The sequence below is a fragment of the Pelophylax lessonae genome (assembly GCF_965119305.1).
Source record: "Pelophylax lessonae genome assembly, chromosome: 9".
Lineage (NCBI taxonomy): Eukaryota > Metazoa > Chordata > Amphibia > Anura > Ranidae > Pelophylax > Pelophylax lessonae.
The window spans coordinates 50,867,260-50,880,903 of NC_138776.1; the positions used below are offsets into that span (position 1 = coordinate 50,867,260).

Sequence of the window (13,644 nt, forward strand, 5' to 3'; positions counted from 1 at the left end):
CATTGTCCATGACATCATACTAACTCTTCTGTCCCATACTCACACTCCTAAGACCCTGATAGGAAACTAGCCTACCTACAGAATGTCCTCCTCAAAGTTGTAATAAAGACCATCCGCTGTCCCGGGCAATTTTGAAATTTTTCACATACATGTTAAAATCTGCATTTTTAAAAAAGAAACTTACTTAGAACCCCCCAAACATGATACATTTTCTGAAAGCAGAGACCCTGGGGAAGATAATGGTGGCTGTGGGCAATATTTTTTTATGTCACATGATGTTTGCACAACTGTTTATCAAATGCAAAGTTTCAAGAAAAAAAAACAATTACATAGAACCCCCAAATATTGTAGATTTTGTAAAAACAAAGGCTCCGGAGAATAAAATGATGGCTGTGGGTAATCTTTTTTTTTTTATAGCACATGATATTTTCACAGCTGTTTGTCAAACGCAAATTTGTAGTAAAAAATACACCTAAATCAATTTTAGCGCAAACAAACACAATATAATACCCAATGTTTTGGTACAGTATAAAAGATATAATACCCAATTTTTGGATGTCAAGATTTAAAATTGTGCACGCCTGTGAAATGGCAACAAACTATGTTACCTAAAATTGCTGACACTTTCAAAGCCTTTTTCAGGTTATCGATTTAGAGTCAACTATAATTTTGGCCCTAGAATTATTGCTCTTACATGTTTGCGATGATACCTCAAATGTCAGGTGCAATCACTGTTTACATATGCATACTGGACCCATGCGCTCAATTGCATTGTGGGGGACAGGGGTGCTTTTACATTTCTTTCATTATTTTTATTCAGTTTATTTAAATGTATTTTTTCAATTTTTTTAAACATTTTTTTATTTAAATATGTTGCTGTCACAAGGGGCAAAAAAGCCAAATACACACAACATTTATTTGAAAAGATGCTGATTGTATCTTTTTGTGTCTGTTCCCTACTGCAGTAGTTGTTAGTTTGGAACCATTGATCAATTTTAGGATAGGAGTTGCCCATCTATAAAATTGCCAAGACAATACTGAGAGTGTCCAACTCACCTCACTAATGATATCCCCGGCCTTTTTAGCTTGTTCCACGTTCAAACTTCCCTCTGTGATCCATCCGACTCCTTTCATCCACATCAGATCAGACTTGTACTGACGCTGCGGCAGATCATTAATTAAATGTTATTGTTCAATATTACTTTCCTTCTTTTTTCAAGTATTCCATATTTTATAAGAAATACAGAAAGAAAAAAAAATGTAATAATATATGACAATATTTGCTCCACAAATGCCATTCAGTTATCCACTATTTGGCTTCTTTGGGGTTCTGCTAGTTGTGTTGCTTTCTAAAGCCCCGTACACACGTACCGATTGTCGGCCGTAAATATTCGGCCAACGTCCGATCGGCCGATTGTCGGCTTGTTAGTATGATGTTTCCGACAACCGACTGCGACTTTTCGGCCGAACAAAATCTGGTGTGCAGGCTATAAAATTTTTGTTGGCCAACAAAGAACGGCCGATTGTTCGTCAGTCAGTACAGATTTTGGCCGACAAAAGCCAGATGAGCAAGACTGGGCATGCTCAGAGAAGAAAAAACACACGGAAAGTAAACCAGAACATGACATCACTTCTGCAGTTGGTTGTTGTTGGCCGACAAAATTCGTGTGCAGTCTAGAGCACATTTCAACCAACAAAACAACACTGGACAAAAGACGGCCGATCGGTCGGCCAACAATCGGTACGTGTGTATGGGGCTAAACCCACATATCAAAGGGCTTAGTGTTGGACGTCTTATTATTATTACCTTCCTCTGCATTGCAATTAACCTAGCAGGGCGCACCTTTGCAGAGCTGTGATTTAATTACCTCAAAGTGAACTTCTTTCATGTCATGTTTCCATTATTCTGTTTCCCTCCTCTAAATTTTGTAATAGTAATTTACCAGTCACATATCTCACCTCACTTTGTAGGTCATAAGCTTTCTTGGCCCATGTCACTTTCATGTCCTCCGAAGGAGTGGTGTACTCATGTAGCTTAGTGCGATAATCCAGGTCACTAGCAAGTGATTGGGCCTTCTTGGCATGAGTGATGTTGACCATGTCCATCGGCAGGTGGAACTGAGCCTTACTCTCCTCAAAGCCTTTCTTGTAGGAAATCTACAATGAAATCAGAAACAATGTATCAATGTCACAGGCCTGATATAGTGAACTCTACATAAGAATTGGGACAATTCCGCTACCTCGCTACTCAGTTTCCCAACTTGCATGGAGTGAAGAAGTCTGGAGTCACTGTTTGCTGCCGCTTTGCCTTTACTTTTTTCATATTCCTCTTTGTATTTGATCTGTAGAGGAGAAGACGGAGATGGAAAGCTTTGTACCACTTCTGTAATATTCGTAGCTCTCTCAACATAAAATATCCCGCCTTTAGGCTTTTTACACACAGACATTATTATCAAACCTTTAACATAGGCTGAAAAAATCTAGTGACCATGGATAAAAATGGTCAAAAACTGGAATTGAAGCTTTGGTTGATGTGGGTTATGACTTAGATTAGGTTGTTATTGCTGACTATGTTCCTGCTTTAGACATTTCTCCTCATTTCCTGTTCTTGGGTCATCTAGGGCAACTAATGGCAGCTGAACTTCATGTTTTAGCCCTCTCCAGAATGCATTCTTCGTGTATTCTTGAAGAATCCACTTATTTACCAGGTACACCATCATTTTATGTCTTTATATTGTGAACACATTCCAAAGAGGGAACTTAGTATACAGCTATGTCCCAAAAGTCACCAGGGTAGGAACCTAGGGAATGCAATATAAAACCCAATAGTGGACCAAACTCTTTTTACTCTGGCAAAAATTACACTCTCATCTTTTTTGTTCATTGGATGTCCTAGTACACCCTTACTGGTCAAACAAAAAAAATGAATAATCCCTGGACAAATTTGTGATGACGAAACGCGTTGGTCCGTGGCTGTATGGCAACCAGAAGTAGCACACCATGTAGGACCGGAAGTGACGTTCCAGAAGTGACGGAGAGGTGTTCGGGTGAGAAGCCGAGATTGTCGGCCTGACTATATTCGGACACCGTAGCGGCTTTGTTATTATTAAGACACAAAAGAAAGTTTGCTTGTGAGTAGGTTTTTAATTAAGGTGGATAAATAAATGATGTTTTTAACATTATTGCACTAGTGGAGTTCCTTTCTTTTTTTTCTATGAGTGAAATATAGCTGGTATTAGTGGACTTGGAGAATTCTGATAGTGAAGTGGAGAATTTAAAGACAAAGCGTATTATGCCTATCATGAGACAAAAGGCATTTAATCCCAGTGAGTGGCACTGGGCACATGATGTGGTGTGGACAAGCTATCATTATTAATAAGAACTTATATTTCAAAAAGACTTTAAAATAAAATGTAATACACAAGTGGACATTGGATGTTTTTATAATTTATTTATAATAATTTAATTGTGCATATATATATATATATATATATATATATATATACCTTTTTTGATAGAACCACTATACTTTAGTATATTGGAAGGGGTAAACTAGGAAGGAAAAATAAGGCTTATAAAAGGTTCCTATCAGATGGCTTATGGCTTACTTAAGAAACAGCCAGGGCTGGGTGGCCATTGGCCTTTGGTTACCCTGGTGGCAGTATCTGTAAGGAAAATGTTTCCCTCCCTGAACCAGTCTTGCTATGCAGCTGGGTTTGGCAGCATTAACACATACCAGTGAAGCTGTAATTAGGTTGGTCATGCAGATGATGCTGGGAAGACCCCCCACCATTGTCCTGTACAATAACTGACATAAATGTACTGGCTAAGCATGTATGCTTATGTCCCCAGTAGTCACGTTACTGTAATAATAGTGATACTTGCAAGGGTTAACTGCTCTTAGACACCCACCAACTTATATTTCAGGAACTTAGATTGGTCCCAGTGTCTTGTCCTAATGATCACCTATGCTGTTTTTTTGCTTATACTTTCTTATTCTTTGTGCTATATGTAAGCACATTTAGTCTTTTGAATTGTGCACTTATCTTCTAGGCTTAGCGCCATATGTTCAGCGCATGTATCTTTTTTCTATGCATGTTGAAAAAAACAGAAATTAAGAAAGAATTAAAAAAAGCTAGCAAGGAAAATCCATTTTGGGCAGCCAGTTTTCCCCCTACTGAGGTCAATAGTCCAGAGGTTTCTATAGGGATCATAGACACTCCGCAGATGTAGAATCTGTCTCCAAATGGACTGTAATTGAATAGATCTGGGAATGATCATTTCTACAACCACCAAGAGATGTTCTGGCATCTCCAATATTCACTCACATCACTTGCAAGGTCTCCTGAAGCTTTGGCAGAAGCGATGGACAGAGAATCCATTTTCATCTCGAAGTTCTGACCTTTAGTCTTCTGCCATTCTTCCTTATACTTGTTCTACAAAATAGGATAAAACAAGCAGAATTGGGGTCACTGCAACATTCCCAACCATACTGAATGTCAAAGACTGTCATTTCAAACTTGGCAAAAAAATGTCTCATATCCATGTGATTATCGCTAGAGATGAGAAAAATGTTGAATTTTTCTTTGCCGAAATTTCAGCCATATCACAAATATTTGGCAAATTTTGCCATTTTCCAAACTGCAATAGAGGTAGTGAGGTTGAAATGAAGGTGATTTTGGTGTTTTTCAAGGGTGCAATGTTTTTTTATATGACTCTTAATGGTTACAGAAACTCCTTTTACCTATCTTGGACCTGAATTGTTCAAAAAGTTGTTATTTTTTAACTATACATGGAGTACAACTAGAAAGCATTACAGTGGAAGCCATCATGACAGCCCTTATTCACCACTGATCAGTCCTGACATGGGTAATCACATGGCATTGTTAATAAACATAGCAAGGTCAGTGACACTGTTTTGGTTATAAACAAAGCCACATCACACACACAGGAAATATTTCTGAAGCTAAATGTATCCAGCAGTGTCGCATGATTAACCACTTTACCACTAGAGCATTTTGCTGTCTTACGTCTGGGCCACTTTTTGCGATTCGGCACTGTGCGACTTTAACTGACAATTGCGCGGTCGTGCGACGCCGTACCCAAACAAAATTTATGTCATTTTTTTCCCACAAACAGAGCTTTCTTTTGGTGGTATTTGATCACCTGTGCGATTTTTACTTTTTGCGCTATAAACAAAAAAAGAGCGTAAATTTTGAAAAAATAACAATATTTTTCACATTTTTTTATATGAAATTCCCCCCCAAAAAATGTAAATTTTTGGCCAATTTGTTTTCTGCTACCTATGTTTGGTAAAAAAAAATCACAAATATTTTGATTGGTTTGCGCAAAAGTTATTGCGTTTACTAACTAAGGGAAAGATTTCTGTAATTTTTGGTGTTTTTTTTTTTTAACGAGTAATGGCGGCGATCTGCGTTTTTTTTTGCGGGACTGCGACATTGTGGCGGACAGATCAGACCCTTGACTGACATTTTTGACACTTTTGGGGGTACCAGTGACATTACTACAGTAATCAGTGCTATATACAGTATATGCAATGTTACTGTAAAAATGACACTGGCAGGGAAGGGGTTAATTTAATTGGAGAGGGAGGGGTTAATGTATGCCTGGTGCTTACTAACGTGTGCGGGGGGAGGTGACTGAGTGACACAGGGACAGATCGCAGGTTCAGCTATGCTGAACCCTGCAATCTGACCCTGCCTGCCACTTATTAGATCCGCCCGCTTTGTTTACACAAGCAGGCGGATCTCCACACTCGATTCCCCGACGATCAGGGATCAGCCGCTGCTCCTCCCCTGGCCCGACTCCCGCTGTGACTGAGAAAGGGGAGTGTCTGGCGACGTAGGTCTACGTCGCCAGACGATAACAAACCACTTTGCCGCAGTATTGCTCGAGTGAGCAGACGGCAAGTGGTTAAATTAGAGGCTAATTTCAACAAGATTTTAGCAAAGTTGAACCGATCATTTCAAGTTTCCCAATATTGCCCATTCATCCCTATTTACTGCCAGCTTCTGTTTAGTTCCGATAATCTTCCAACTCAATGATCACAGAGCACGGCGCGCGATCACGGGAGGATGTCTATAGACGCATTTCCGGCACTGGTAGCCCGCGCTGTAGCTGTCTTTCAGCTATAGCATGGGTGCAAAGTGGTTAAGGGTAAAAAACTGTTCTGGATTTATCCCTGTCCACTTGGGAGTTTTAGATGTCACCATCTACCTTTCTGTATATCATTATCATATAATTTCCAGTACTTACCTCACTGTACAGTTCAATGTTGGCTTTTGCTTTCCTCATTTCTGGTCCATCTTGAGGAAGTGTAAAATGTGTTTTGGATTTTTCATACTCCGCTCTATAATTCAACTAAAAAAATAAATAAAAATTCAATAAAATGATTTATTTATTGGCCCTGTAAACAACCTTACATTAATGTGTTTATTTGTTGCTACCATTGTCTTTTTTTTTTTTCAACATTTTATTTAGATTGTTGAACAAAAAAAAATATGAATATATATATATATATATATATATATATATAAATAAATCGGGAAAAATAAGTATTGAACATGTCACCATTTTTCTAGATGAATATATTTCTAAGACCCCGTTCACACTGGGGCGACGCTACTTGCCGGGGCGACCTCACAGGTCGCGGTGCGCAGCTCGCACCGCGACCTCGGAGCGGCCGGCACGGACTTCATATCATTGAAGTCAATGCAGGTCGCTCCAGGTCGCCCCAAAGAAGCTCCGGACCCTTTTTCTAAGTCGGAGCGACTTGTGTCGCTCCTATTAGAACGGGTCCACAGCTACTCTATGGCAGGCGACCAGGTCGTCTGACAGGTCGCCCCAGTGTGAACGGACACTAAAGGTGCTATTGACATGAAATTTTCACCACATATCGGTAACAACCCATGCAATCCATACATACAAAGAAATCAAAACAAATAAGTTCAGAAATGGAGTTATGTGTAATAAAATGGAATGACACAGGGAAAAAGTATTGAACACAAAAAGAAAGGGAGGTGCAAAAAGGCATGAAAAGCCAAGACACCAGCTAAAATCTGTCAGGTATTAGAAAGCAATCCTGCCCCTTGTCAGTGCAAATTAATATCAGCTGGTTCAGTCTCAACTGATGACCTATAAAAAGATGTCCCATTACCAAGGAGTCAGACAAGAAACCTCTCATGATGGGTCAAAGAAGAGAGCTCTCTCAAGACCTTTACATCCTTATTGTAGCAAAACATACTGATGGCATTGGTTACAGAAGGATTTCTAAACTTCTGAATATTCCAGTGAGCACTGTTGGGGCCACAATCAGGAAGTGGAAAGAACATCATTTCACCATAAACCGGCCACGACTGACAGAGGAGTGAAAAGAATTATCAAAATAGTTGTCCAAGAGCCAAGGACCATTTGTGGAGAGCTTCACAAAGACCTGGAATTAGCAGGTACAATTGTTTCAAAGAAAACAATAAGTAATGCACTCAACCGCCATGGCCTGTATACACGCTCACCACACAAGTCTTCAGAACTTCAGAAAGAAAAAGCATGTTGAAGCTTGTTTAAAGTTTGCTGCACAACATTTAGACAAGCCTGTGAAATACTGGGAGAATATAGTCTGGTCAGATGAGACCAAAATTAAACTATTTGGATGCCATAATACACACCATGTTTGGAGGTCAAATGGCACATCACCCCAAAAACATCCCCATACCAACAGTGAAGTTTGGAGGTGGGAACATCATGGCGTGGGGTCTCCCAGTTCCTGCTGCTGAAAAACATCCCCACAGCATGATGCTGCCACCACCATGCTTCACTGTAGGGATGGTATTGTCCAGGTGGTAAGTGGTGCCTGGTTTCCTCCAGACATGATGCTTGCCCTTCAGGCCAAAGAGTTCAATCTTTGTTTCATTAGACCAGAGCATTTTGTTTCTCATGGTCTAAGAGTCCTTCAGGTGCCTTTTGGCAAACTCAAGTTGGGTTGTAATGTGCCTTTTACTGAGGAGTGGCTTCTGTATGGCCACTCTACCATACAGGCCTGATTAGTGGAGTGCTGCAGAGATGGTTGTTCTTCTGGAAGGTTCTCCTCTCTCCACAGAGAAATGCTGGAGCTCTGTGAGAGTGACCATTGGGTTCTTGGTCACCTCCCTGACTAAGGCCCTTCTCCCGGATCACTTCTCGAGTTTGGCCCGCTCTAAGAAGAGTCCTGGTGGTTCCATACGTCTTCCATTCATGGATGATGATGGAGGCCACTGTGCTCATTGGGACCTTTAATACTGCAGAAATGTTTCTGTACCATTCCCCAAATCCAGTGGCGGCCCGTGCATAGGGGGCGCCAGAGTGCCGCCCCCCCTAAAAAAAATAAAGAAAAAAAAATAGAAATAAAAAAATGACAAAAAACAAATAACGTTTTTTTTTAAAAAAAAATCGTGTTCGCAGGCCTATGCGCTCGGCCTGGTGGCTATGGGGGGGGGGGGGTTTACGTCCCAGAAGAGGCGCCGATTGGCTGCCTTCTGGGGGCGTAACCTGGGTGCAGGAAAAAGCGCTGAGCCATCACCTGTGCCATGCCTATGCCATCACCTGTGCCATGCCTATGCACATCACCTGTGCCATGTCTATGCCATCACCTGTGCCATCACCTGTGCCATGCCTATGCCATCACCTGTGCCATCACCTGTGCCATGCCTATGCCATCACCTGTGCCATGCCTATGCCATCACCTGTGCCATCACCTGTGCCATGCCTATGCCATCACCTGTGTCATGCCTATGCCATCACCTGTGCCATCACCTCAACCATGCCTATGCCATCACCTGTGACATGTCTATGCCATCACCTGTGCCATGCCTATGCCATCACCTGTGCCATGCCTATGCCATCACCTGTGCCACCACCTATGCCATGCCTATGCCATCACCTGTGCCATGCCTATGCCATCACCTGTGCCATCACCTGTGCCATGCCTATACCATCACCTGTGCCATGCATGTACCATGACCTCAATGTCATGCAATTTTTTTACCGCATTTTTTGCCGCGAAGCAATACCTATTACATTTTTCTTTTTACATTTTTCTTTCTGCGCCCCCCCCCCCCCCCCCAAAAAAAAAATTTTAGCACCAGCCGCCACTGCCCAAATCTGTGCCTCCATATAATCCTGTCTCAGAAGTCTACAGACAATTCCTTGGACTTCATGGCTTAGTTTGTGCTCTGACATGCACGATTAACTGTGGGATCTTTTACAGACGAGTGTTTGCTTTTCCAGATCATGTCCAATCCACTGAATTTACCACAGGTGGACTCCAATCAAGTTGTAAAACATCTCAAGGATGATCAGTGGAAACAGTATGCACCTGAGCTCAATTTTGAGTGTCATGGCAAAGGCTGTGAATACCTATGTGATTTTTTACTTTTTTACTTTTAATAAATCTGCAAAGATTTCAAAGAAACTTTGTTAACGATGTCATTACGGGGTATGGTTTGTAGAATTTTGAGAAAAATAATGAATTGAATCCATTTTGGAATAAGGCTGTAACATAACAAAATGTGGAAAAAGTGAAGCGCTTCGAATACTTTCCGGATGCACTGTATATGTATATAATCTCCCCAAATTATGTCACTAAATATTAGTAAGGGGTGAGATCTACCGCAGGTAGCCCTTGTCCATCCTTAACCCCTCCAGCAATTTGCACTTGGTGTTATCAGCCCTGCGCACAGAACGTGAGGGATTTAGAGTGGGGATCTGCTGCACACCTTATCAGCAGACAACACAACAAGCCAGCCACTTACGTTGCTCAGCTGCTGGGCATTGACCTTGGCCTGCACAATCTCCGGTGTATCCGTTACAGAGCTGTACTTCAACTTGTCGATGCTCTGACGGTAGTGTACCTGCAGGGAAAAACGGTCATTTGAACACGGAATGCTACTAAAGAGGAATTAAATTGTCTGGCGGACTTTCTAATCTAATTAAACACAACAATTTTCGTGGACGTGCCGCTCCGTCTCAGCAAGAGCTTCGCTCTGTTAAAAAAATAATGGATTCAATTAACATTCCTGGCATTACGGCTTGTGGGAAAAAAAAATCTCATGTCATTCTTATGCTTCCTATATTTTATATTAATGGCAAAGTTAGATGGAATGTAATACATTACCTTTAATTTTTTTTTTTTTACATGAAAAGGAAACACATTTTGGCTTATTATTGTAACATCGGTTATCTATGTGACAAGTCTTTCACTTTGTGCTTGTTTGCTGTTCAGTATTTTAACTAGTTCAGCTCTCTATAGAGCAGAGCATTTTTTACATTTCTACTGTGGGCCTTTTAATTCAGCAAAAATTTAGGATATAACAATCCGGAAATAACTTTTTTTTTTAAACATAAGATTACAAAGTAATATTAACCACTTTACCCCCGGAGGATTTTGCTGTCTTACGTCCAGGCCACTTTTTGCGATTCGGCGCTGTGCGAATTTAACTGACAATTGCGCGGTCGTGCGAAGCCGTACCCAAACGAAATTTACGTCCTTTTTTTCCCACAAACAGAGCTTTCTTTTAGTGGTATTTGATCACCTGTGCGATTTTTACTTTTTGCACTATAAACAAAAAAAGAGCGTTTATTTTGAAAAAATAACAATATTTTTAAAAAATTTTTATACGAAATTCCCCCCAAAAAATATGTAAAAATCAAATTCTTTTTAAATTTTTGGCCAATTTGTTTTCTGCTACCTATGTTTGTTAAAAAAAATCACAATAAGCGTATTTTGATTGGTTTGCGCAAAAGTTATTGCGTTTACTAACTAAGGGAAAGATTTCTGTAATTTTTGGTGTTTTTTTTTTTAACGAGTAATGGCGGCGATCTGCGATTTTTTTTGCGGGACTGCGACATTGCGGCGGACAGATCGGACCCTTGACTGACATTTTTGACACTTTTGGGGGTACCAGTGACATTACTGCAGTAATCAGTGCTATATATATGCACTGTTACTGTAAAAATGACACTGGCAGGGAAGGGGTTAATTTTATTGGAGAGGGAGGGGTTAATGTATGCCTGGTGCTTACTAACGTGTGTGGGGGAGGTGACTGAGTGAGTTAGGGACAGATCGGATGTCCAGCTATGCTGAATACTCCGATCTGTCACTCCCTGTCACTTAGGAGATCCGCCCGCTCTGTTTACACAGGCGGGCGGATCTCCAAACTAGATTCCCCGACGATTGGGGAAGAGCTGGCCCGACTCCCGCTGTGAATGAAAACAGCGGGAGCGCGCCTCCGGCGGCGCGCGAGCACCGCCTACAGGCGGAGGAGTCCAGCGACGTAGGTCTACGTCGCTGGACGATAACGATCCACTGTGCCGCAGTAGAGGCACAGTGAGCGGTCGTAAAGTGGTTAAAAAATATAATATAAAAGTATTATAATATAATATGATATATAATATAATAGATAATATAATATAAAAGTATATAAAAAATTTGAATATCATCAAAAAGTTAATTTATTTCAGTAATTCAATTCAAAAAGTAAAACTTATAGACTGTATTTTCTATAGATGTGTTACACACAGAATGATATATTTCAAGCATTTCTTTCTTTTGATTATTATGGCTTTATTATGGCTTACAGCTAGTGAAAACCCAAAATACAGTATCTCAGAAAATTTGAATATTACATAAGACCAATAAAAAAAGGATTTTTAATACAGAAATGTTGGCTTACTGATAAGTATGTCCATGTACAGTATAGTATGCATTCAATACTTGGTCGGGGCTCCTGTTGTATGAGTTACTGCATCAATGCTGTGTGGCATGGAGGCGATCAGCCTGTGGCACTGCTGAGGGGTTATGGGAGCCCAGGTTGCTTTGATAGCGGCCTTCAGCCTATCTGCATTGTTGGGTCTGGTGTCTCATTTCTTACTCTTGACAATACCCCACAGATTCACTATGGGGTTTAGGTCAGGCGAGTTTGCTAGCCAATCAAGCACAGTGATCCCATAATCATTAAACCAGGTATTGGTAGTTTTGGTAGTGTGGGCGGTGCCAATCCTGCTGGAAAATTAAATCAGCATCTCCATAAAGCTGGTCAGCAGAGGGAAGCATGAAGTTCTCTAGAATTTCCTGGTAGAGGGCTGTGCTGACTTTGGACTTGATAAAACACAGTGGACCAACACCAGCAGATGACATGGCTCCCCAAATCATCACTGACTGTGAAAACTTCACACTGGACCTCATGCAACTTGGATTCTGTGCCTCTCCACTCTTCCTCCAGACTACAGTGGGTACGAAAAGTATTCAGACCCCCTTAAATTTTTCACTCTTTGTTATATTGCAGCCATTTGCTAAAATCATTTAGGTTCATTCTTCTTCCTCATGAATGTACACATAGCACCCCATACTGACAGAAAAACACAGAATTGTTGACATTGTTGCAGATTTATTAAAAAAGAAAAACTGAAATATCACATGGTCCTAAGTATTCAGACCCTTTGCTCAGTATTTAGTAGAAGCCCCCTTTTGATCTAATACAGCCAGGAGTCTTTTTGGGAAAGATGCAACAAGTCTTTCACACCTGGATTTGGGGATCCTCTGCCATTGCTCCTTGCAGATCCTCTCCAGTTCTGTCAGGTTGGATGGTAAACGTTGGTGGACAGCCATTTTTAGGTCTCTCCAGAGATGCTCAATTGGGTTTAAGTCAGGGCTCTGGCTGGGCCATTCAAGAACAGTCACGGAGTTGTTGTGAAGCCACTCCTTCGTTATTTTAGCTGTGTGCTTAGGGTCATTGTCTTGTTGGAAGGTAAACCTTCGGCCCAGTCTGAGGTCCAGAGCACTCTGGAGAAGGTTTTTGTCCAGTATATACCTGTACTTGGCCGCATTCATATTTCCCTCGATTGCAACCAGTCGTCCTGTCCCTGCAGCTGAAAAACACCCCCACAGCATGATGCTGCCACCACCATGCTTCACTGTTGGGACTGTATTGGACAGGTGATGAGCAGTGCTTGGTTTTCTCCACACATACCGCTTAGAATTAAGGCCAAAAAGTTCTATTTTGGTCTCATCAGACCAGAGAATCTTATTTCTCACCATCTTGGAGTCCTTCAGGTGTTTTTTAGCAAACTCCATGCGGGCTTTCATGTGTCTTACACTGAGGAGAGGCTTCCGTCGGGCCACTCTGCCATAAAGCCTCGACTGGTGGAGGGCTGCAGTGATGGTTGACTTTCTACAACTTTCTCCCATCTCCTGACTGCATCTCTGGAGCTCAGCCACAGTGATCTTTGGGTTCTTCTTTACCTCTCTCACCAAGGCTCTTCTCCCCCGATAGCTCAGTTTGGCCGGACGGCCAGCTCTAGGAAGGGTTCTGGTCGTCCCACACGTCTTCCATTTGAGGATTATGGAGGCCACTGTGCTCTTAGGAACCTTAAGTGCAGCAGAAATCTTTTTGTAACCTTGGCCAGATCTGTGCCTTGCCACAATTCTGTCTCTGAGCTCTTCAGGCAGTTCCTTTGACCTCATGATTCTCATTTGCTCTGACATGCATTGTGATCTGGAAGGTCTTATATAGACAGGTGTGTGGCTTTCCTAATCAAGTCCAATCTGTATAATCAAACACAGCTGGACTCAAATGAAGGTGTAGAACCATC

At 41.4% G+C, this 13,644-nt stretch overlaps 1 protein-coding gene across 1 annotated transcript in view; it reads right to left on the reverse strand.

The window, feature by feature from the left end:
- Positions 1 to 13,644, reverse strand: part of NRAP (nebulin related anchoring protein) — a 148,958-nt gene that overhangs the window by 52,521 nt on the left and 82,793 nt on the right. The window contains exons 15-20 of the mRNA XM_082268043.1: positions 9,807 to 9,905; positions 6,277 to 6,381; positions 4,329 to 4,436; positions 2,241 to 2,342; positions 1,960 to 2,157; positions 1,057 to 1,161 (exon numbers count right to left, since the gene is read on the reverse strand). Coding sequence (XP_082124169.1) covers positions 1,057 to 1,161; positions 1,960 to 2,157; positions 2,241 to 2,342; positions 4,329 to 4,436; positions 6,277 to 6,381; positions 9,807 to 9,905 — 717 coding nt within the window. The remainder of the gene's footprint in view (positions 1 to 1,056; positions 1,162 to 1,959; positions 2,158 to 2,240; positions 2,343 to 4,328; positions 4,437 to 6,276; positions 6,382 to 9,806; positions 9,906 to 13,644) is intronic.